General features: G+C 44.2%; 2 protein-coding genes across 3 annotated transcripts in view; both read left to right on the forward strand.

The window, feature by feature from the left end:
• The first annotated feature begins 361 nt into the window (after positions 1 to 361).
• LOC134077946 (gap junction alpha-8 protein-like) lies at positions 362 to 3229 on the forward strand. Its single transcript, XM_062533585.1, has 5 exons — positions 362 to 1258; positions 1388 to 1467; positions 2299 to 2340; positions 2788 to 2839; positions 3146 to 3229. Exons 1-5 carry the CDS (start codon positions 362 to 364, stop codon positions 3227 to 3229), a joined length of 1155 nt encoding a protein of 384 aa, XP_062389569.1.
• Positions 3230 to 10601: 7372 nt separating this feature from the next.
• Positions 10602 to 26021, forward strand: part of LOC134079198 (NACHT, LRR and PYD domains-containing protein 3-like) — a 28926-nt gene continuing 13506 nt past the window's right edge. The window contains exons 1-8 of one of the 2 annotated variants that reach the window (XM_062535397.1): positions 10602 to 10834; positions 12649 to 12730; positions 14650 to 14731; positions 16382 to 16720; positions 18941 to 19210; positions 19978 to 20091; positions 20687 to 22322; positions 24318 to 24404. In XM_062535397.1, the coding sequence (XP_062391381.1) occupies positions 14674 to 14731; positions 16382 to 16720; positions 18941 to 19210; positions 19978 to 20091; positions 20687 to 22322; positions 24318 to 24404 (2504 nt within the window). In that variant the 5' untranslated portion in view covers positions 10602 to 10834; positions 12649 to 12730; positions 14650 to 14673. Of the gene's footprint in view, positions 10835 to 12269; positions 12731 to 14649; positions 14732 to 16381; positions 16721 to 18940; positions 19211 to 19977; positions 20092 to 20686; positions 22323 to 24317; positions 24405 to 26021 lie in introns of those variants that run through there. The other variant, XM_062535396.1, reaches the window with a different exon arrangement.

Here is a 26021-nt window from a genome sequence, read left to right on the forward strand (position 1 = left end):
CTCCTCTTCCTCACCCTCCCTCACTCTCTTTCCTCTCCTCTTCCTCATCCTCCATCTCTCATAATTCCAATCCTCATCTTCCTCTCTTCTATATTTCATTCTCCTCTTCCTCCCTGTTATCTTCCTCATTCTCCATTCTCGTCTTCTCTCTCTCTCTCTCTCTCTCTCTCTCTCTCTCTTCTTTTTCATCCTCTCTCCCATTGTCCTTTTGCTCTCTCTCTCTCTCCTTTTTCATTCTCCTCTTCCTTGTTTGTCTGGTCTCCTTCCTCTCCTCCCTCCTCACTCTCCACTCCCCCATTCTCATCTTCCTCTCTCCTCCTCCTCCTCCTCCTCCTCCTCCGCAGCTCTAAAATCCGCGGCCATGGGTGACTGGAGCTTCCTGGGGAACATTCTAGAGGAGGTGAACGAGCACTCGACGGTGATCGGCCGCGTGTGGCTCACCGTGCTCTTCATCTTCCGCATCCTGATCCTGGGCACGGCGGCCGAGTTCGTGTGGGGCGACGAGCAGTCCGACTACGTGTGCAACACGCAGCAGCCCGGCTGCGAGAACGTGTGCTACGACGAGGCCTTCCCCATCTCGCACATCCGCCTGTGGGTGCTGCAGATCATCTTCGTGTCCACGCCCTCGCTGGTCTACGTGGGCCACGCCGTGCACCACCTCCACATGCAGGAGAAGCGCAAGGAGCGCGAGGAGGCGGCCGAGCTCCTCCTCTCCCGCCCGCCCGGGGACCAGGCCAGCGTGCGCACCTCCAAGGAGACGACGGGCGCCAAGGGCGGCAAGAAGTTCCGTCTGGAGGGCACGCTGCTGCGGACCTACGTCTGCCACATCATCTTCAAGACGCTGTTCGAGGTGGGCTTCGTGGCGGGCCAGTACTTCCTGTACGGGTTCCGCATCCTGCCGCTGTACCGGTGCAGCCGCTGGCCCTGCCCCAACACCGTGGACTGCTTCGTGTCGCGGCCCACCGAGAAGACGGTCTTCATCCTCTTCATGCTGGCCGTGGCCTGCGTCTCGCTCTTCCTCAACTTCGTGGAGATCGGCCACCTGGGCCTGAAGAGGATCCGCCAGGTGTTCCGGAAGCCTCCGCGCGGCCACGGCGAGGGAGAGGACGGCCTCGGCCTGCCCCCCCAGAGACGCCTGCCGTCGCTCGCCTCGCCGCTGCTCTGCTCCGCGGGGTACCGGCTCCTGGAGGAGGAGGAGCAGCGCGCCACCCCGCACTACTACCCGCTCACAGAGGTGGGCATGGAGGCGGGCAGGGTGGCCACGTCCCTGCTGCTGCTGGAGAGGGCGTGCCAGGCCCCGTCCCTGCTCGCGCCCGCGCCAATACCCGCGCCAATACCCGCGCCAGTACCCGCGCCCGCCGAGGACGTCTCCAAAGTGTACAACGAGACGCTGTCGTCCTACGCCCAGACCACCGAGATCTGTGACGAGATCCTGGAGGAGGAGGAGGAGGAGGAGGAGCAGGAGGAGCAGGAGGAGCAGGAGGGGGGAGGTGCAGATGTGGGGGCGCAGGCAGGGGGGCAGGTGGCAGTGAGTGCGCCAGCGCCGGAGCCCGTGGAGGATTTCACCGGCGAGATGCCCGAGGTGGCCGACGAGGTGGACGGGAGAGCGGCCGAGGCGGCTCCGGAGGTCGCGACCCCAGAGCCCGACGCGGCGGCGCTGGAGACTCTGATCTGGGAGGAGGTGGGAGACGATCTGCCGGACGAGGTGGACGGCAGGGCCATCAAGACGCTGGTGGGGCCGCTGGGGGACGAGAGGCCGGAGCAGCTGCCCGCGGGGCAAGGGCCGTGTCTGCTGGACACACTGGACCAAGAACTGTCCGCTCCCGTGCTGCTGCAGGGGATCATGGGAAACGGCTCGACTGGGCAGGAGGGAGGGGAGGCTGCTGACGAGCTGGGAGGGGGAGGTGGGGAGGAGGTGACAGAGCAGGGGGCTGGGGAAGTGCTCAGAGGAACATCAGAGGAGCCAGAGGAGGAGGTGAAACTAGAGGTCAATGGAGACATAGCTGAGGAGGCCCCCAGGGAGGTGGAGGGAGGAGGAGGAGGAGGAGGAGGGGAGGAGGAGCAGGGGGAATCCACCGCCTGTTTGGGGAATGGATGCCCAGGGAATCCTGCAGAGGAGCTGAGCGGAGAGGGGAGCAGTGAGGAGCGGCTGAGCAACAATGCTGTCACCGCAGGGCTGGAGGAGGTGAAGGCACAGGGGGAGAAGATGAACGGGCCCCATCTGGAGGAGGAGGAGGAGGAGGAGGAGGAGGAGGAGGAGGAAGAGGAGGAGAAAGAGCAGGAGGTGCAGGGGCAGAGTGAGGAGAGTACAGCTGTACAGCTGGAGGAGGTGACAGAGGAGTCTCCTGCTGCAGAGAACGGGCTGGAGGAGAGCAAAGGGGGGGAGGGGGAGGTGGAGGAGGAGGCGCAGCTGAACGAGGATCAGCTAGAACAGCACAGACAGGAGGCCAGACAGGAGCAGGCAGCCGAGGGCATAGAGGAGCAGGAGCAGGAGCAGGAGCAGGAGCTATGCACTGAGGAGGTGCCAACTCCAGAGGAGGCTAAGGAGGGGTTGTCTACTGCTGAGGAGCAGGTGGGAGTATCCGTAGGGGAGGACACAGTGGAGGAGGTGCCAGGGGAGGAGAAGACTCCTGCAGAACAGGAAACTAGCATGCCAGAAGAGGCAGTGCCTCCTCCTGCTGGGACAGAGGAGGGGGAGAGGTTGGCTCCACTAGAAGAGGTGGTGGGGGAGAGAGAGGAGGAGGGGGAGGTTTCAATAGCAGAGGCAGTGGGAGAGGAGCAGAAGAGGGAGGTGCCGGAGGGAGAGGCCCTGAAGCCACAGGAGGTTAGCATGGAGGCAGCACCTCCTCTGGGGGAGGAGAAGCCTGGGGTTGAGCTGACACAGGAGGTGAATCCTCTGGAGCTTAGGAAAGAGGGAGAGGACCCAGGAGCACAGGCAGGAGGTGGGGAGGAGGAGGAGGAGGCTCAGAAGGAGGTGCAGGGGGAGGGGAGTGGGGAGACAACAGCTGGGCAGGAGACCCATGAGGAGGAGAGGAGCAGTGTGAAGGAGGAGGAGAGGAGGAGAGCTCCCTGTGCTCAGGAGGAGGAGAGGAGCGGTGTGAAGGAGGCGCAGGAGGAGGAGAGGAGGAGAGCTCCTTGTGCTCAGGAGGATCTGGTGGACGACGCCAGGAGTCTCAGTCGTCTCAGTAGAGGCAGCTGCAGAGCACGCTCAGACGACCTCACCATATGAGCCATACACAAACAAACAAACATACAAACAAACAAACAAACAAACAGATATGGAAATACATTCACACATACATACAAACAGGTATGGAAATACATACACATAAACACATATGTACAAACACATATATACAAACACAAACAAAGAAATAAATAAATTAAGAGTTTGGTTCCAAAACGCTATATCCACCATTTTAATGAATTTTCATAAATATGTTCTTTACATTTTGTTTTGCAAGTAATTACAGTGGATCTGTATTGGTTTATGTTTAGTTGATTTATCTTTACTCAATCAAAACAAAACAACTGCATTTTTATTGATATTACCTGAAATACACAATTAAATAATATGACTTTTTAACGTTTTTAAAAATGGATATATTGCGTTTTGGAATCAAACTCTTCATACAAACAAACAGACATGGAAATACATAAACGTACACACATACATACAGACGCAAACAGATATGGAAATGCATATACATAAATGCATACACACATACATACAAACACATATTGTATACATAAACACATGCATACACATAAGCAGACATACATACATACAGTACATACATACATACATACATACATACATACATACAGGTGCCTAACTAAATACCGCTAAGTACTAAATGCCTTTATAACTCAGTAGAAATAAGGCCCTCATGTGCCATACACAATCAGTGATAATCATTATGAATCTAATCTGAACAGTATCTTAACTAATGCTGGGAAATGACACAACTTTTCAAAACAAATGAGCAGAACATGGGATAACCCAGTACCTTTACAGCCTCATTCCCAAATCAGCAGAACATGGGATAACCCAGTGCCTCTCTACAGCCTCATTTCCAAAAAAATGTGGGTATGATGACAACTATGATATCGGCAATGCCTTATTTAGTCGGATAATTTATTAACTTATTTATTGCCTGTAATAGGCCTATAGTTGTAATGTAGTAACGTACCTTAGGAAATTGAGGTTAGGAAGTCTTGGTTTGCCTGCTAGCCTACAGAAAGGGTATGTTATGTTTAAACTCACAAAACAATCAGATTTATTTAACACCTTACATTAGATAACAGTAATATCATTCAATGGAAGATCTGGAAACTATGTTTAACTTCATTGTTATTTTTGTTTGTATTGACAATCAAAACTAACTACTTAGTTGCTTGTGCTTTTGGATTGTGTATACTGTTTACAACGTTGCTGACTGTCATTGTATTTTCTAACTGAATTCAAGTGAACAGGTAGCAGATAACCTTTGAGGAATATGTGTTTCTCTGAATGTGTTTTTCTATGTGTGTAATCTTTAGCTATACATTTCAGTGGACAGGTAGCATATAACCTATGGAGAATATGTGTTTCTCTGAATGTGTTTTTCTATGTGTGTAATTTAGCTATACATTTCATACACCACCTCATTCATGTAGGGGGACCAATGTGTTCAAACAAACAGCATTACTTCAACAACCATTACTCAATCTGTTCCACAGAGAAATGTGAACAAGGTTGCTCTCCTCCCCAAAGCTGCATGTGTAACCTGTTGAGTTGTGAGGTTTGATCTGTGGCCTGAGCTGAAATGTGAGCAAGGTTGCTCTACTCCCCAAAGCTGCATGTGTAACCTGTTGAGTTGTGAGGTTTGATCTGTGGCCTGAGCTGAAATGCTGAGGTATAAACATCTCATCAGATTGCTTATCTGAAAATGAAAACATTGCTAACCAACTGGTGTCAGATGTTTGACAGCAACACACCGTTGAATTTGTCCTTGAGCTCAAGAGGTCGAGCGAAATGTTGGGTGCTGATTGTGAAACTCTTGACAGGTGGACTGAGCTGTTCTGGTGTGATGTTTTTAAAACTCTTGACAGGTGGACTGAGCTGTTCTGGTGTGATGTTTTTGAAACTCCTCTCTCTGTGTCTATCCTCCGGTGCCAGAACAGAAAGCACAAGCTAAACCCCTTCTCTCGGTCGCCGTGCCAACACGGCTGCCATGGCGATAAAGATCCAGCCCGGTCAGCACAAAGCATTGTCCAGCCAGAGGCTGCGCCCGCGGCTCCAGGAATGCCCACACACACCCGGCAGAGAAGCAAATCCACGCGCTCACTTACTATCCGCTGCTAACGCAAACAACTGCCTTGCTCTGAACTCCACCGATTGACATCATTTTGCTCTGAACTCCACCGATTGACATCATTTTGCTCTCAAACCAAAGGCTGAACTCGTTCTCGTGCGTAAATGGGCCCTAGGTTGTTTCAACATCCATCAGATTCAGAATGAATTGATGAGAGTGTACTGTACGTGTCTTGTTTGGGAGCAGACCCTATGTGATTATCTGTGTCGTATTATTACATCTTGCACTGACTACGTGAAGATGCACTAAGAGCTTATTTATGTATTAGTCAACAAAGATATTGATCTATACACTTTGTGCAAAGATATTGATCTATACACTGTGTGCAACAGAGAAATAAATCAGTAAACATAAAATCTTGTCTGCAGAGCACTTTTTTATACTTAAACAACTTGCTTTGTGCATTGGTGGCCATCCCCAAACTGTTCCCACTGAGTTGGGAGCATGGAATTGTCCAGAATCTCTTGGTCAATGCTGAAGCATTCAGAGTTCCTTTCACTGGAGCTAAGGGGCCAAGCCCAGTTCGGGGATGACCACTTCCTGTTACAACATGACTGTGCACCAGTGCACAAAGCAAGGTCCATAAAGACATGGATGACAGCGTTTGGTGTGGATGACATTGGCCGGCCTGAAGCCAGCAAAACACCTTTGGGATGAATTACAGTGGAAACTGAGAGCCAGTCTCCTCGTCCAACATTAGTGTGTGACCTCACAAATGCACTTCTGGAAGAATGGTCGAAAATTCCTATGAACACACTCCTAAACCTTGTGGAAAGCCTTCCCAGAAGAGTTGAAGCTGTTATAGCTGCAAAGAGTGGGCCGACTTCAAACTATACCCTATGGATTAAGAATGGGATGTCACTTAAGTTTATGTGAGTCAATGTATAGGACCCAATACTTTTGGCAATATAGTGTTTTATTGAATCATAAACAGTAACAGCATATAACAGATCATAAACTATCACAGCAACAAAGAGGAATAGGTAAAGAATTTGTTGCCACTGTTACTGTAATAATACTATTACAAATTCATGTAACTGGAATAGTAGCTTGTGTTTCTATTTAACAACAGTCTATATTTGTGTGTCAATCCTTAACAACAGTTTGTGTGTGAACCCTAATATGTAAATTCCACAAACAAGTCTCTTACTGCATACCATTAATGTATATTTTTCTGTGTTGCAAACACATGTAGCTTCATGATGAGAGCATAAAATACCGTGTGATAAAACACTGAGCTCAGCATTCACTGATAGGGACCAATGCTTCAGCGCTGTGATGATCTACCAGCCCTGATAGGGACCAATGCTTCAGCACTGTGATGATCTACCGCCCCTGTTTACACAGTGAAGGGATATGCTGCCCTCTGATGGCGTCATGGTGAAGTGCATCATGTTGAGTGCCAAATCATATCTACAAGGAAGGAGCTTCTTTGTTGCCATATAGGCAACTGTACCTCAACACAATTGTCCTGGACTTGTGGTGTTCCCCAGGGGTCGATTGTGGGGCCAATATTATTCAACCTCTATATGCTCCCACTTGGACAAATCATACAAAATATTTCATATAGGTAATAGCTATGCAGATGACACTGTATTTATAGCTCTGTCGCCAAACAGCTTTGCTCCCCTAGAATCTCTTAGTGTATTGACCAAATCAACAACTGAATGTCTCAAGTTTGTCTACAGCTGAACAAACAAAAAATCAGAAGTAATTATATGAAAAATGTGGAAAGACGTAGGGTTGCCACTCCCCTTCACACAAAACAGCTCAAAGCAAAGGATGTTGTTAGAAACCTTTAATTAATCCCCCAGAGATTCAATAGACACAATAGTCAAAATTATTTCTACAGTTGATATGTTGTTTTCAAATGTTTTCAAATTAATTATAAAGGGTAGATATCATTTGTAAATCATAGCAATTATCCATACTGAAAAAAAAAACAGCAAGAACCTAGCTGCTTTTAAGTCAAGTCAAGTCAAGTCAAGTTTATTTATATAGCGCATTTCATACACAGAAGCTGGTCTTAGCTGGTTTTCTTCCAGCTCTTGCTGGTCTTTGCTGGTGTAGCTGGTTAGGCCACCAGGTGGACATGCTGGCATGATCATCTGGGGAAGCTGGTCATGCTGGAGTGACCAGCCTGTTGTGTGGAATGAAGCTGGTGTAAGATGGTCATGCTGGTGACCAGCCTGCCAAGCTTGACATTGTTGGCGTAAGATGGTCATGCTGGTTTGCTAGAATGACCAACATAAGCTGCCATGGCCAGTAAAAGCCAGCCATGTAGACCAGCAACACCAACTAAAATGACCAGCTTGAGGTGGTACGACAACCAAAACCATCTGAATTACCATCATAAACTAGGTAATCCAGCTGAATGTATGTTTTCAAAAAAGTTTTGCTGGTCTAGCTGGTCAACCATCACAGGGTGGTGAAACAAGCTGGTTAACAAGCTGGTCAACCAGCAAACCACCTTAAGCTGGTCAGGCTGTTTTGTTCAGCAGAGATTTTGTGTAAATACAACATAAACAATAACATTAGGCTACGATTATTTTTTTTAATGATAACACTCAGGAACGTGCACAGACATTTTGAGAGGCCATTGCTCCTACCTGAAAAAAGGGCACAATTCCTTTAATATTTTCATTAAATTAGGCTACTTATGGCTATCTTTATTTACCTCCGCCAAGGAGGTATATGTTTTCATCGGGGACCGTCGTTTGTCTGTCAAAAAGTGATAGATGGATTTCGATGAGATTTTCAGGGAAGGTCGGACATCACCCAAGGAATAAATTATTACATTTTAGGATTGATCCGTAATTCCGTTGGGATTCTGGAGCCGTTTATGTTTTTGATTTAGTGGTGTAATGGCATGGTAATGGCATGGTATGGCCACGTGGTGGCGATCTGAATAGTTCAGGTACAAATGTATGACAACATAGGAAAAACAATGCAGGCGGAGGTCTGCGCTCTTCGAGTGCTTTTCTAGTTAAAGCTAGATCCTAATACTGTAGCCTAGGCTATATTAGGGTGTAAGTAATCTATGAGTGTTTTTTTTCCTCTTCACATTTTGGTTTGGACATTGTTCAGAGCCTAGCCTATAGTCTATAGCAAAGAACAAATTTGTACTGTTAGGTTATCGAACATTTTTGAAGATGGCTAGCCTATATCTTCTTCTTTCAGAATGTAAACAGTCTGGCCCATGCCTGTGCCGTCTTACTCAAAGCTGACAATACCTGCTCAATATCTGCTCTCTATTCCAGCTGACATTTCGGATGCACTTATCTGCGCTCAGGAATAGCAGAGGCTACTTTCACTTTCAATGCCGTGAATAACTGCGTCACGAGAACCGTGAAAACAAGTATCAAAATAAAAGTATTTCCCCCTTGGTGATCTACAATGATACCAGTGTCTCTACGGAAATAGGTTGACCGGTAGCTGTTGGATAACTTTAATCCCTGAAAATAATAGCATATGTTAGACATTTCCATGCTATATAGGATGCCATTGCCAGGGTTTGGCAGTCAACTGTAGTAGGATACAACATGCTAAAAGACCAGAGAGCAGCGGCAGCAGCAGTGACTCCAAAAACAGCTAAACCAATTAAGTAGGTTACTATTACTGAAATGAGTTATCACACCGAATTGTAAATTGTTTGTCTGATTCATTGATTGTTTTTTTGTTTTTGTTTTTTAACCCTTGTGTTATCCATGCAAAAGAGTAGGCACATCCAAAAACGATAAAAACAAAAAATGAAATAATAATAATAAAAAAAAACCCTGGATGCTGAACAGAAGCAGATGCTGGAGATAAGTCCGCACACCAGAAAATGCTCCTCAACTTGTTAATGGTAAATCACCACGTAACGTTTCGGGCCCCTAGCCCTTCATCAGACATAAACCATGTGGGGAGACACACCTGCATATATACACCCATCATTACACATGTGATCAGTTATGTACAAATGGCATTTCATCATAGAAAAACAGTATAAGAAGTTTTAAAGGTGCCTCTACCACTACATATGAAGTAGTGATACTAGATGGAAAAAAATATAAATGGGTAAACATGAATCAGAAACAATAAACAAAATGAAGACAGAATTAGCAAAGCATCCCACAACAATGTGCAACAGTTGATGACCTAGAAATAAGAGTCAGCAACACAATAGCATAATATTTACAAATGTGCAAAGTTATATTACAGAAATGGCCTCAAATCAAAGTCCTCATTCAACCCTTTTGGAGCTAGTGTCCGGGGTATAGATTCAAAATGCTTCCCTTTTAAGTAGCAGACAGTTGACATCTCCTCCGCGGATGGGCTGTTTTACCAGTTGAATGCCACAATATCTGAGAATGGATACATTATGGCAGGCTTGTGTGAAGTGCAACAGGGCTTTTGGGGTCATGGTGGCGATTGTTTGATCTATGTTCTGAGATTCTTGTCTTCAGTGATCTGGTCGTTTTTCCAGCCCAAGCCACACGGGCAGTTAAGTAAATATTCTTAGTGTTACAGGTGATCACATTTTAGATATCATAAGATTTTCCTGTATTAGGGTGATTCAATTTGGTAGTTTTATGTGTGAAATTGCATTGAGGGCAATTGCCACATCTGTAATTCCCAAAGGGAATAGTTTTTTAAAAATGTGGAGAAGTCAGTGGTGGGAGATGAGCTCTCACCAACATGTTTTTGAGATTTGGTGCTCTCTTGTACACAATGCGCGGTGGTGTGGTAAAAACATTTGAGTGCTGGATCAGAGTCAATCATATGCCAATGTCTCTTAATGATGGATTCAAACCCTCTGCCAAGAGGTGAGTATTGGACAATACAATTTACTATAAACTCAGATGTTCTGGATCAGGTGTTGCTGAGACAATCAGTTTGGTATCTAATGGTATTAGCCTATTGATGATGATCAACCTCTTTCAAAATACAGTGCATGTTTGCCCTTACCTCGCCAAAAGTCACTTTTTTTTTTTTTTTTTTTTTTATAAAGATGGGCTATGTCTACATTTCATCAGGCTATTAATAAGAAATAAAAACTTATGACGAGACAGCCATCCAATGTGTCAAACTGCGACAGAAAAATGTTACTGAGAAAGTGCTTCAACTATAATTTCGATAATTATATTATAAAACGACGTCCTCGATATTCACTTGGAAAGAGGCAAATGAGTAGGCTAGGACAGCATGGCTCGTGATGGACTAGAGACTCGTGATGGACTAGAGGTCAATTCTGCTGCAGCTGCTGTAGCAGATCCGCTGTGTAGACTGTGAGACCCGGTCACTGAACCTATATGCGCCGCGGGGCTCCGCCTCGGACATCCTCTGCCCAATTTTAACCTCTGGCCAGTCCCTTCCCATCGACAACAGCGGAGTGTGTTCGTCCATTTCTCTTACTGTATGATCTGAATCCAGATGAGGTCTGGCGAAAGCGAGGCTAATTCGTGTCTGACGTTATTGCTTGTGAAGATTCTGAGGTAAGTTTGGCTGGGTTTAGGTTTGCTTGGGCAGTTTGGCTGCTAGATCATGGACCACATTGATCACTCTAGAATAAAGTTTCAGCCGGTCTTTGATAGCGTATAAACGATTAGCTGATGAAAGCACATCATTTTTGATTTAGAGAAGTAGGGTACAAAAAAACAAAAACGTGTTTGAACTGTTCCGTGAACCGTTCCGTATTGCGCAAGCATTGAGAAACCCGTCACACTGCCTTCACACGCACTTCAGCACTTCGCAATGCAGGGGACAGTGGACGTCCCGGGTCTTGACAGTGTGGGAAGCATTTTGAGTTTGGAAGGCAAACGTAAATTAGTCATATTTTAACCAACTTTCTAACTGCCTTAATAATCTTAAGACCTTTACAACGATTAGGTAACGGTCAGGCTACGGTGTCTAAATCCTGGGAGTGCTTATAGTTAGGCTATTCAGTGTGTTTATCAGCAGCCTACATTGAAAAGCCAACTTCCTCTGGGATTGTTGGACAGGTGCCGTCCATTGTCTGTCGTAGGCCTATGAGACGCATCCAGATGACCAACAGACTCGATTTGTTTCGCACTGCACTCGTTCGCATCACACAAATTTACCACCAGTAAGAAAGGTTGAGTTTTCTTTTCCTGTCCTGTCTTATAGTAAGTAAGTAAGTGATATTTATTTATAAAGCACGTTTACAACAGTTCACACTGACCAAAGTGCTGTACAAAGTGTAATAAAAAGAGGTAAAGAAATGAAGTGAAATAATACACAATGAAATACAATGAAATAAGATAATCATAATAATAAGTAAAATAAAAATAAATAAATCATTATGTTTGCAACTGTCATATTGCTCTGACAATTACCCTTGCTGTGAGCATCAGGAAACCCTTTTTGTGCTCATGTTCCACCCTGCTGCTCAGAGAGAAGGTGAATAGGCCAATTATCTTCCCGTAACATCGAAGGCCTGTGACTTATTAGGCTAGTTCGTGATGGCGCAGAACTGGGCAGCACAAGATGCACGTGGTTAAAAATCTGTCCACGATGGTCAAGATGGGTGTGTTTACGACTATGCAGTCGCTATCACATGGCCTTAACTTATCGCAGGAGCAAGGTGGAGCAAGGCTGCTGCTGCATCTCCAGGTACTGTGGAGCCTAGACCCTGCCTTCATGACGTCAGGACTTTGCCCTAATTGGCTTTTACATCCTTGACGTGTGTGCTGGCATTTAGATGCCTCTTCATATGCACAAGGGCCCGTACTTCATGTATTGTCACGTGGTCACGTCTAGACTACGTACTTCATAGCAGCGTTTGTATCCCCGCCCCTGCTGTCACCGGCAGATCTCACTGCTCCAAGAGGTCAGTTGGGGTTGAACTTGAACGCGTCTGCTGTTTGTTCATGTTTTTGAAGTGAATTCGTAACATACAGTAGCTTTATAGTATGATATTCTAGTAAACCTTATGCCGTGTTTAAAGACTAACCCAGTAGGCCATGTTAAAGAAAAGTCCCATGTTATTGCTGTTTTTGTTTTGAAGCCTACCAGGCGCTTTGGGTTGCGGCAGGAAGACAGGAAGGCAGGCCAGGAGCAGATACGCTATCTCATGGCAACAGGCATGTGCAGAGAAGGGTGGCTACTACCCTTTTGCCCCTTTGATGTCCAAGTGCCCTTTTGACAGGACCCGTTCTTTACTTTTTAAAATGTGTAATACTTCCGCTAGTTCCACCGTGAATATTCGCTAAAATGTCTCATTAATAGTTTGTGAGATAGTAAATTTACAAAAATAAAAATGTTCTGTGTTAATTGAAATGCCTTGCAGCCACCAATCCGTGACATCATACATTCAGAGAACTTTCAGAAGGTGCACGCAGGCCCAGTGCTTCAGGAGATGTTTGAGCATGGTAAGGTCACTTGGCAGTTAGTCTATCTGAACATACAGTAGCATTCAGCTTAGAGATAGAGAATAAAATGTTTGAAGTTGTTTCATGTTTAGGCTATCAAACCCGTTTTAATCATGTCATGGTCCATCCATTTCAATAACCTGGCAGCTTCGAAAATCTAAGGCTGAACGTTCATAACATATTCTGTTTATGCTATAGGCAACTATGTTATAGTAGGTTAGTAGACCTAGTTCATAAAACAGAGTAGGCAAACCTTTTCTAAATCCTCATAAGCCGACCACATAGACTAGGCTGCTGTAGTTGTTTAACTGATGAACCCAACTCCACATGTCATTCTCTGTTTACAGTAGGCTACATTATGTGTCTTTTCACTCAGTGGCCACACACAGCATGTGATTCTGCATGACACCAGCTGGCTAATAGCCTGACAAGCCAGACTAGGGCTTGAGTGCCGCTAGAGTGTGTCTAGATTTCTAGGCTATTAAAATTAGCTTTGAATTTAATCAATAAGATGTAGCTGTATAGCCTGATCTCTGTGTAGACAATAGCCTAATGAAAACTGCAAAGACCTACTGTATCTGTCTGTGCCCTGGCTACAGTAGGCCTACAGTAGGCTACATGCACTCCTATTGAAATTTCAGAACCAAGGAGAGAAATGAGAAAAGTGTGTTACAGCTCTGTCTGCCATTTACTGTACACCCATTCTTCTTGATAGCCTACATAATGAAAAATATGAAAATGTATACAATTTCTATCAGTACATTAGACTACTTTGCAAATTGCTCAACCATATAATAGCCTGTCCCACCATCATCATTGAAATAGCATAATGCTAGAATTTAAAGAGACCCTATGCAACATTTTCATAGTCATAAAATCACTTAGGAATCGTTGTTTTGCATGACTGACCAGTTTTATCGAAAACAGTAATATTTCCCGCCCCCAGTTTCCCTATCCGCTATTGCAGCCTTGCAGTTTGTCTAGGAGGCGATCGCTCCTTGATTACATCTGGAAGTCTGAAACGCGTAAGGAACAAGAAGAACCACGCTTGCAATTTATACATGTATAGCCTATATATAAATATGCAAGCGCCGGGGGGGGGGGAGCTCTGCAGAGAAATATGCAAGCATAAAACGAGCGAAAGCGAAACTGAAACCGGAGATGAAATCGCCAATCCTGCATAGTTTCTCTTTAAATGCAAAAAAAAAAAAGCTTTGTTTAAAGCTTTTTAGGCTAGGGAATGTAAAACTTAAGTTCCAGTTTACACCATTCAAATTGTGTGTATCTTTTCTAGCTTACGTATGCATCACGTTCTATAAAACATTATATTATATTCTGCAGTGTATGTTGGTCAGGCAGCTCACTGCTCTGGGTTAGTGTGTGCTTCACCTCACTGTGTGTTCCCTGTGTGCTGAGTGTGTTCACTAATTTGGTTAAATTGGGTTAAATGCAGAGAAGGAATTTCCCTCACGGGATCAAACAAGTATTTACTTATACTTATACACACACACATATACATTCAGAAGGTGTCATAATGATCCTACTCTTCAGATTTCATGCAGTTTTGAACTTGTCAACCAAATATACCTGTGATTACAATACTTCATTTTTGATTTTAAAATTTTTTAGGTGGTACTATACATGTTAATGAGTGGTTATGGGATGGGTTTACATGGCCCCTTAAGACCAACATACACATAAAAAATGGTCCTCCTAAGCCCTACGGTTCTCGACATATTCACAGAAAATTGTATCCGGCCACCGACAGGCCAGTTGGTGTATAGTAGCATAAATTCCCATAAACACACTCCTACAATTTGTGGAAAGCCTTCTCACAAATAGCGTACTCCCACTTAAAAAATCCTCACTACACCACTGTGTATGGGTCTCTCTCTCTCTCTCTCTCTCTGTCTGTCCAGGTGTGAGTTTGGTGTCCAGTCAGAATGATTGCTGTGTTGCTGACTCTTCTGCTCTGTGTCATCATCTCCATATCGAAACCAGGTAAAAGTTATAATTATTTATAACCTGTGTTTTAATATCATCACCACGTCCAAATCAGGTAAAAGTTATAATGTGTATTTATAACCTGTGTTTTAATATCATCTCCACGTCCAAACCAGGTAAAAGATATAACGTGTATTTATAACCTGTGTTTTAATATCATCTCCATGTCCAACCCAGGTACAGCATATGCCCAGTTATAACGTTATAACCTGTGTTTCAATATTTTAATACAATACAATATTTCCAATTGCCACAGAAACTTTGTCTTCCTTAATCTTTAGGAGTTTCTCCTATGTTAGTAAGTAGCTACTTTTAGCCTTAAAATTCTTTGTGAATGCGGGCCCTGGTAGCGGATCTGTAGTTTGATGGAATGAGACATATGTGACTTGCTTTGATGTTGCAAGACATCATACTGTACTTTAATAAAATCATGTAACGTAGGCTACTCTACCTTGTCTGTGGACATCCTTATTTGCTGGATAAACAAATTGCATGCGTGCAACAGAGGAAAAGTGCTCTAGTGTCGTTTTAATACATTAACATGTGCTTTACCTAAAAGAACATGTTACTTACCTATTTATTAATACCAGGTTATGAAGTGTCTTTATATTGTATGTAATGAGAAAAAATAAATGATACTGATTCAAAAGTCTATATAGACTACTAGGCTAGCAGCGCAAATACTAAACAAACTGGCGACTCCTCTGCACAAATGCTAAAAAAAAGCAACTCCTCTGCAGTTCTAGGCTAGGCTGCACAAATACAGAACAAGCCTTTGCTAGCTGGCTACTACTGTGCAAGGGGGCAGGAATATTCCCGGAAGTAGAAACACGGATTGAGCTGGTGATCAACGCTCTGCTAACCCTCATAGGACGGTCATAGATTGTAGATTTGTTGCGATCCCATAACATGTGCCCTATGTCGCCCTCATAGCTTCTGTATATTCTATATAGGGTATCGAAGGCACAACTAATTCATGTCTTCCTCGTATATAATGTGTTTTCCCGTAAAGATAGCATGTCGGTTGGAGGGAAGCTAACGTTCGACGTCACACAGTAGGGATATTAACCGTAATGTTTGGATAAGAAGCTCAGTCCAGCCTGCACGAAAACCATGACGGAAAGTTATTAGCAAGATCAGTGAAAACGCTATGTAGCCTATGGTAGCCTACTGTATTACTGTATAGGGTAAAGCATTACCTAGAGGCAAGTAAATCTGATTAAAAAAAAACCCTCGATATCACGAATGTCAAATTTCTGTGTGACCCATCTATCAGACCAGTTACAGCAAGTTACAGGATGGCTAACGTCAGAAAGTCTGCGCACGAACGATGGGAAGTAAATGGAATTAGTTTCAGTCCCCTCCCATTGAGAACAACGGAGTCTGTTTGTCCATTTCTTTTAGGTCTATGCTACTGTGTAGGCTAGCCTAGAAATGATAAATTACCCTTCCTAGTTGGGCACTCCTCTGGTTAGCTAGCTCCTGCTAACTCCTGTAAGAAGCTAGTTCGGGCATGTGATTATTATATTATATTATATTATAAGAGTCCAGGGAAACTTACTCTGGTTACAGTTCCGCTAATCTAGCTAATGACAATAGGCTCTACCGTACTGTGAGTTGTCCTGATGTGTTGTTTCTGTCCTGTAGGTGTGGAGGTGGTGGGTCCAGATGGTCCTGTAGTTGGTGTGGCTGGTGAAGACCTGGTCCTGCCCTGTTTCCTCAGGCCCAACACCAGCGCAGTGGACATGGATGTGGTGTGGCTGATTGAGGGTGCCATAGTGCATCATTACAAAAGACACATGGACAGGACAGAAAATCAATTCCCTGCATACAGTGGGAGGACAAGTCTGTTCAGAGAGGAACTTCAGAGAGGAAATATCTCACTGAAGCTCAGAGCAGTCAGACTCTCAGACGCAAACACATACCGGTGTTACATCGCAGCTCAGACTGGGACTGATGAGACAGCAATGGTCCTCGTTGTTGAAGGTACTGTAGCGATCTCTCAATAAGACTAGAAGGTATGCAGGAAGCAGGAAGCAGATCTTATGAGTTTACATGATCAGTAGATAACTGGCACTGGGTCAAATCTCCTGCATGATAAGTGGGTAATCTCCTGTGGTGCTGGGTCAAATCTTCTGCATGATCAGTGGGTAATGCTCCTGGTGCTGGGTCAAATCTTCTCCATGATAAGAGGATAATCTCCTGTGATGCTGGGTCAAATCTTCTGCATGATAATTAGATAATCTCCTCTGGTGCTGGGTCAAATCTCCTGGATGATCAGTGGGTAATGTTCCTGGTGCTGGGTCAGATCCTTTGGATAATCAGTAACACAGGAAAGTACAACAGATGTTGCCCTTAGCACCCCCTGCTGGACATTGGGAGAAAAAATTGCATCTAGGTACGGTATGCCTGTAAAGGGAAATGCCCACGGATTGAAATGGCCATTTTTTAGAAGCAAAACGTGTGTGGCTCATTAAGCTCCCATATTGCTGCCATGTGGAGAAATGTGGAATCACACTCTCACAAAACTTTGACTTCGCCTTGTCCAGCATCGAGGTGATGATGAGGACGCGGTCTCCCAACTGCTTCAGCGAAGCCGTCCAACAACATGCCCTTTCGATCTGGTCTCGTCTACACTTCTACAGTCTATCACACCTGCTGTTATACCAGCAGTCACACATGTTTTTAATACTTCACTCAGTTCTGGAATAGTTCCTTTTAAACAGACAACGGTTACACCTTCGCTAATATATAGAAAAGTACACTTAATCCAACTGAAGAACTACAGACTGTCTCCCTTCTTCCTTTCTTGTCAAAGGTTTTGGAGAAAGTGGTCTTCAAGCAAGTATGTGACTTCCTTTATCAGAATAACCTTCTAGACCCTATGCAGTCTTGTTTCAAGAGTGGTCATTCTACTGAAACTGCTCTTCTGTCTGTGACTGAAGCATTGGGAGTAGCTAAATCCTCTGCTCAGACATCAGTGTTGATTCGGCTAGATTTATATGCAGCCTTTGATACTGTTAAGCATGATCTTGAAGGGCATTCTTTCAGCGTGTCTTGGCAGGGACAAGTATCAAAGTCCCATGACCTCACTACAGGAGTGCCTCAGGGATCAGTATTAGTGCCCCTGCTTTTCTCTACACCACTTCCTTAGGTGAGATCATTCGCTCTCATGGATTTGACGATCATTGTTATGCAGGCGACACTCAACTTTATCTATCTTTCCCACCTGAGGACTCTAGTGTTTCCCGTCAGATTTCGGCATGCCTTAAGGATATTTCAATCTGGATGAAGGATCGGTACCTTCAGCATAAAGGAATAGTTCGGAATTTTGGACATAGGACCTCATTTCCAATTTAGCCAGTGTGATATATGGTCAGTGGAGACCTATATCACACTGGTTAAGACCATTTTCAGCACATATAATCCAGTCCTTCTAGTTACAGAGTTAGCCGGTGCTAAGCTAGCGCAAGTCAAATGTAACATCCTGCCTGAGACTAAAAACAGTCTTACCCACTCCACAGAACACCCGAGACAAATAAATTAAAACATCATACTATCAATGTACATGTCTGTGTATATATATATATATATATATATAGACATATATAGACATAGAACAATGTTAGAAATAAAACTAACCTTTGCACCTCTGCAATAATGTATTGCATTTTGAGGGACTAGTTTATCAGCAGCAGCAGAACTGTACTTTGCAGATTAGTAGTACTGCATAAAAAAGTAAACAGAAGTGCATTCTATAGTAGCCGCTTGATTCTAGTTGGGACAGCTAGTAGCCGCTTTATAAACATGGTGATTCAAAATTTTTAAAATAAATGCCACAGATTGACACCACAGAGTTTCCACCAATTTCAGCTGAAAGAACCAGAAAGGAACCAACAGTGATATCTTGTTCAAAAGGATGTAAACAAAATCAACCAATGCGCACTCAGGTGACGTGAATGACTAGGCACTGTAGGCACATCTGTCCATCATCATGTAAAGCCCCGCCCAGATTAATTGATTGGAGCACCCAGCTCTCATACTGGCATGGAGGCTTCTTAAAGCAACACGAATATGTGGCCAGGGTTAGATTCGGACTGGCTAGTAAGTCATACTATGTTATACTGTAACTGTAGTCCATTGTGATACAGTATGTACTTTCATAAACTCATTTGATTGTTTCTGATCATTTTACCTTCTCCACAGCCGTGGGCAACACTCCGGTCATCTCTAATGAGAGTGTGGGAGACGGCAGTGTGCATCTGCACTGTGAATCCTCAGGCTGGTTCCCTGAGCCCCAGCTGGAGTGGCTGGACAGTCAAGGCCGGACTCTCCCAGCTGAACGCACCATGCAGAGATTCCCTGAGGGCCTCAGAGTGAAGAGTACAGTTACTGTGGAGGAGAGCAAGGGCAGCAGGTTTCTCTGCAGAGTCACAGGCTCAGGACAGACCAGAGAAACAAAGATAGAAGTCCCGCGTGAGTACCTGAGTTGTTGACTGTCACACCTTGTCACAACCAATTGTGTGATCAGGCAGGGAGTATCAGGAAAGGCAGGGCGTTTTTTAAGGGTGCTTGCATACCTATTATTTTCCCAATCACGGGCTGAATCCATAAACATTTCCATATTGTTCCTGGGTTTGTTTCTTGTTCACATGGCAACCATTAGAGCGGTAACAAATTATATAAACAAGCACGTGAAGTTAAACATTTTTCCACAGACAAACCCATTTGAAATGAAATTGTTAAATTGTTGTCACATTTTGACAGCTCCCACATCGAGGATAGACCTATCTGTTCATCAGCCCAAACTGCCCCAAACAAACCAGTACCCTAAGATGGGGTTCTGTGTGTCCTGCGTCCAATCAGATGGGGTTCTGTGTGTCCTGCGTCCAATCAGATGTGGTTCTGTGTGTCCTGTGTCCAATCAGATGTGGTTGTGTGTGTCCTGTGTCCAATCAGATGTGGTTGTGTGTGTCCTGCGTCCAATCAGATGTGGTTGTGTGTGTCCTGCGTCCAATCAGATGTGGTTGTGTGTGTCCTGTATCCAATCAGATGTGGTTGTGTGTGTCCTGCGTCCAATCAGATGTGGTTGTGTGTGTCCTGCGTGTCCTGCGTCCAATCAGATGTGGTTGTGTGTGTCCTGCGTCCAATCAGATGTGGTTGTGTGTGTCCTGCATCCAATCAGATGTGGTTGTGTGTGTCCTGCATCCAATCAGATGTGGTTGTGTTTGTATGTGTTGCAGGGCTGCTGTTTGCTCATGACAGACATCACCGGGCAGTTGCAGTACCCATCCTGTTACTCATCCTGCTGTGTTTATGTGTGGGGGGGCTCTCGGCATTTTACCAACACAGAGGAGGTACTGCAGTCACTTTTACTGTTTTTTTTTTAAAGGATCCAAGATAAAGCTGAAGGGACATCAGTACAATCTTTAATATTATGGCCACTTCCAGCATAAAACTCATCAGTATAGTTATAGGACCTCTCCAAAGAAAAAACACATGGTTTTGGTTTCACTGGCCCTCATTTGACCAAGCGTAGAAACCAGCGTAGATATGAGCGTATCAATCATCTTTCGACGGGGATCACGTGTGATTCATGAAACATTTGTATCACTCCAATTTCAGCGTCATTCAAATATCACACCCCTATATATGCTCATTTTAAAGGCCTCACCCCTAGAATTTACCACATGAAGTTGCATTATACGTCCAAAAGAGAAACATTTGTGATATCAAGCCTCAGTGACGTCCAGCTGAACCTTGTTCATTTTGACAATCAAAGAAGGCGGGAAACTAGAGTGATTTAAGTGCAACAGACTTGATTTTCACAGAGAGAACACATCATACTATAAATATATTCATTACAAAATCATACGACACTGCCATTTGCCAATTGAAAACATTTGTTAATATCACATTTTAATATCATAAATGTGTCATGTCTGTTCTCAGGCATCGGCCGTTACAAACAGTGGGTTATCTCCAATTTTACATGGGCACACACCTCTTCCCACCTGCCTGGTAAAGATATCAAGATGTACACAAATCCCATCATCATCCGGAGACCCAGAGGAACCGACGGGACTGCTGTCAGCAAGAAGGACTCCGAGAGCATCACTCTGGACCAGCTGTTCAGCCCTGACCCGGGCCACTCGCCTCCCAGTGTGGTCGTCCTCCAGGGGCACTCTGGATACGGCAAGTCCATCACCGCACGGAAGATCATCTGTGACTGGGCGTCTGGGGAGCGATACGCTGAGCAGTTTAAACTGGTGGTTCTCCTGAGGGGTAGAGAGCTGAATGTGGAAGCACAGGGAGGATGGAGGAGTCTGTTGGAGCTGATCAGTCAGGGCGGTCTCCAGAAGTTCCGGCTGGCCATGGAGGACATTGTGAAGAATGATGCAGACAAGGTGCTGTTCATCATCGATGGGTTTGATGAGCTAAAGCTGTCAACAGTGAGGCCCAGCACCGATCTGCCCAGGCAGCCGTTCAATAGAGCGCCCCCTACAGACATCATCTGTGCACTGCTGAAAGGATGCATCCTGCCTGAGTCCTTCCTTTTGGTCACCACTAGGCGCACTGCTACAAAGAAGCTAATCGAGCTGCTCAGACAACAGGAACAGCGCGTCACTGAGATCCTGGGCTTCTCTGGGGATACAGTAAAAAAGTACTTTAACAAGTTCTTTGAGAGCCAAGAGAGAGCTGATGAACCATATAAGCGTGTGTGTAAGAATGACTTCCTACTTTCCTCCTGCTCCACCCCTGTGTTGTGCTGGATGATCTGCTCAATCCTGAGGTGGAGTCGTCAGGGGGAAGAACAGAACCTGGTAAATAGAACGTCCATATTTGTGCTGTTTGTATCAGTTGTTCTGAAGAACAACGGTAAGAATATGGATAGTAAGGCCCTGGCGAAGCTGGCAAGAGATGGAACGTGGAGCAAGCAATTCTTGTTTGAAAAGGTGCGCATATCTGGTATTGACCAAATCCCTCTCCTTCAGAGAAGCTATGCAAATCAGCAGGTGATGTACTGTTTTGTGCATCAGAACATTCAGGAGTTCTTCTCAGCTCTGCACTACATCACCTTAAATGAGGATGAGATGATTACAGAAGTGAAGAAGCTGCTAGAGTCCGTGAAAGCTGCTGAAAACATCCATCTACTACCTGTTGTTCGCCTCCTGTTTGGTTTCTCTAATGTAAAAGTGTGGAGAGCACTCTCGGAAAAATTCAATTTCGCCTCCACCAACATTTCATCTTCAACAGACAATGGTGATCATATGTCTCCCATCTTAAATCTGCAAAAAAAATGGATTTTGGAAGAGGCTGAGAGATTTATTTTGAAAGACGTGCTAATCTTTCTCCACTGGCTTTACGAGCTCCATGAGAAGGAGTTTGTGGAGGTGGCTCTGGAGAAATGGAAGAATCTTGACTTTTCCTCTGTGGCTCTAAAGACGATCGACTGCTGGGCTCTGCGCTACTGCCTGCAGTGCAGATCTGCCATGGCACATCTGAATCTCAGCAACTGCAACCTGACAGCAGGGAGACTGAAGCTGCTTGAGCCTGCTCTGTCACAACTCAACTGCAAGGAGCTGTGGTGAGTGACATAGAATATTGGCAACTACTGCACTCATATTTAAGTAGGAGCCATGGTGCTGTACTATTGCAACTACTGAGACGTGGTGCTGTGAGGGTTTAGCACTCATGTAGCATTTAGCCCCACCATGAAAGCCATTGGGCTTGAGGGTTTAGCATTTAGCCCCACCATGAAAGCCATTGGGCTTGAGGGTTTAGCATTCAGCCCCACCATGAAAGCCATTGGGCTTGAGGGTATAGCATTTAGCCCCACCATGAAAGCCATTGGGCTGTGTGGGTTAGCATTTAGCCCCACCATGAAAGCCATTGGGCTGTATGGGTTAGCATTTAGCCCCACCATAAAAGAAAGCCATTGGGCTTGAGGGTTTAGCATTTAGCCCCACCATGAAAGCCATTGGGCTTGAGGGTATAGCATTTAGCCCCACCATGAAAGCCATTGGGCTGTGTGGGTTAGCATTTAGCCCCACCATGAAAGAAAGCCATTGGGCTGTGTGGGTTAGCATTTAGCCCCACCATGAAAGCCATTGGGCTTGAGGGCCATATTCAGTAAGGTATATTTGTCAGGTACTTTTTTAAGTCCTTGGCTAAAACCTAAAAATGTACAAATGACAAATTATATATTCAAAATAAAAAATCTATGGAATGTTGTGTTTGTGGATAGCAAAACACTTGTGAATAAAGTAATATATATATATATATATATAGATAGATAGACACACACACACACACACACACACACACACACGCATACATAGCCTACATACGTACATACACACTTTATTGATCCCCAAGGGGAAATTCAAGAATATGTGTAACTTAGATGCATCTGCACCCATACTGTAGCTTAATAGTTAATGTTGTGTCAGACCAGGGGTGCGTTTCCCGAAAGCATCGTAAGCCTACGATGATCGTAAAGTCCCTCTTACGACCGTCTTAAGATTTGCCGACTGTTTCCCGAAACCATCGTAGCTTAAGAGCATCGTGAAAACACTCGTAGATCTACGAGTGATCCAGAGTGCTCGTTACTGACTAAGAGCGTCGTAACGCTATGCCTCAGTGGAGTCACCAGCAGGATATGCAGGGGGATTACAACTAAGATTATAATGATCCAACTTACGTTACCATTCTTTATTGTATTTACTTGTGATGATTCAGATTTTAGCATGCGAAATAGCATTCATTCAATGGACATAATGATGTTATCAAAACCGGACAAAAATAGCCTACAAACAAGTTAGGAAACGAGACGTCGCCAGAAAAGTTTGCCATTATCTTTTTGTGTAGCCTTTTATTTTTTATGTTTTATTAGGCTTATGATGTAAAAACAGAGAAAGGAATATGTGGCTATAGTCTGTGCTGCGTCAAAATCTAAGCCTAGGCTATGTTACTTAAGCCTATACATTTCCTCATTTTCTTATCAACCTCTTTATTCAAACGTGACACCTCAAAACATTATTGCACAGGCAGCACACCGTGCTCTCACAAGTAGGTTAGCAAAGAACTGGCATGAACGATGTAGGAGGCTAGCCGAAGCCTAATATGTTACATATCCTATCTAACAAACATAAAAACGGGGCAACAATCTAATGTTAAATAATAAAAAGTATGTATTCCTGTGTGTGGTATATGGCCTAGGCTACTTGGAATGCTTACATGCAGATGTCAAAGGTTTTCTATTCTCGTATTGATGTGAATTAATGTATAGATCCGAAGTTCAGACGGTAGGCTTAGCTGTGACGTGCAGTCACCTGACATCACCATCACTCAAATTAGGGGATATTTCAGAACTTTTCTCGTGGACAGCTCCCTTAAGAGCATCGTAAGATCAATGCACGCGCGTTCACGCTACGAGCATGTTCGGGAAACAGTCGGCAAATCCTAACGATCGATCTTAAGATGAATCGTAGAAAACCCTCGTAAGAGTGTCTATCCATCGTTATCGGGAAACGCACCCCAGTGGATAAGTGCTGAGTAGTGGGTGTGGTGGTGCATGCAGGCTGGATGTGGAGGACCTATCAGATGCAGATGATGTTGGTCGTCTGGGCTCAGCTCTGGGGGCAGGGAGAATCCTAAGGAGACTGAGGTGATGTCATTTCATGTTAATTACTGATGTCAAGAACAGTGGAATATCATTTGCTTTATGTTTGATGCTAGATGCTGCATGCTAACATTTGCTTTATATTGATGCTAGATGCTACATGCTAACATTTGCTTTATATTGATGTTAGACGCTACATGTTAACTTTAGCTTTATATTGATGCTAGATGCTACATGCTAACATTTGCTTTATGTTTGATGCTATATGCTGCATGCTAACATTTGCTTTATATGTTAGATGCTACATGCTAACATTTGCTTTATATTGATGCTAGACGCTACATGGGTCATTCCACGCCAAATCAACCAGAGCCCACGCACTTGCGTCTCAAAAAAATCTGAAAAAAATACCATGTGTGCCTATGTTACCCAGGAGACACTCTGTAAAATGTTTTTGTGCTAAGATCAATACTTTTCAAGTAACAGCCAGTTTTACAGGGGGAGGGGGGTGTCAAATTTGTTCTGCCTCTTTTTTTTGTCAAAGTTCACAAGCTCATTGCTCAAGAACTAGAATCTGTAGGAGGCTCAAATTTTGCAGGCTGGTGCATAAATAGGAATAGTATGCAGTAAAATCACCACGAGTAGTCTGGATGATCCTGCATGGTCATAGCAGTCCCTCAAAGTTGATCAAAATGTTATTGGAGTTTTTGGCTGGGTTCTGTTTAGGCCTTCAGAAGACACATTTTTACTCAACATAGACTCTTGGGGTTTTTTTTCTTATTGAGATAAGTAGAAACACTCTCCGAAAAAGCAATGAAGAGAAAGGAAAATCCATCAGGGACTGAACAGCAGACCTCACAAGTTTGAAAAATAAATTTGGATCTCATATTCAGAGCACCCTAACACCTTGTGGGAATATACAAAGATTTTTTTTATGTTTTTTTCTATAGTCTGCATTACCTCTTCTTTTTAAAAACACCAATTTGACTTGTCTTATGCAAATCTTTCTTTTTCATTTCCCACCCTGAACAAGGGCAAAATGCACCATAGAGATCTATTGAGAGATTTGTTTTGTATAGAGTAACCACTAGGTGCCACTAAAATCACTGAATCACTGAAATTGCCGGGTGGGGACAAAACATATAGATCTCAATGGTGCATGTTGTCCATGTTTAGGGTGGAAAATGAAAAAGAAAGATTCACATAAGACAAGTCAAATTGGTGTTTTTAAAAAGAAGAGGTAATGCAGATTATAGAAAAAAATATTTAAAAAATCTTTGCATATTCCCACAAGGTGTTAGGGTGCTCTGAATCTGAGATCCAAAATTATTTTTCAAACTTGTGAGGTCTGCTGTTCGGTCCCTGATGGATTTTCTTTTCTCTTCATTGCTTTTTCGGAGAGTGTTTCTACTGATCTCAATAAGAGAAAAAAAATCAAGAGCCTATGTTGAGTAAAAATATGTCTTCTGTAAGCCTAAACAGAGCCCAGCCAAGAACTCCAATAAAATTTTGATCAACTTTGAGGGACTGCTATGACCATGCAGGATCATCCAGACTACTCGTGGTGATTTTACTGCATACTATTCCTATTTATGCACCAGCCTGCAAAATTTGAGCCTCCTACAGATTCTAGTTCTTGAGCAATGAGCTTGTGAACTTTGA

The sequence above is a fragment of the Sardina pilchardus genome, chromosome 4 (genome assembly GCF_963854185.1).
Source record: "Sardina pilchardus chromosome 4, fSarPil1.1, whole genome shotgun sequence".
Lineage (NCBI taxonomy): Eukaryota > Metazoa > Chordata > Actinopteri > Clupeiformes > Clupeidae > Sardina > Sardina pilchardus.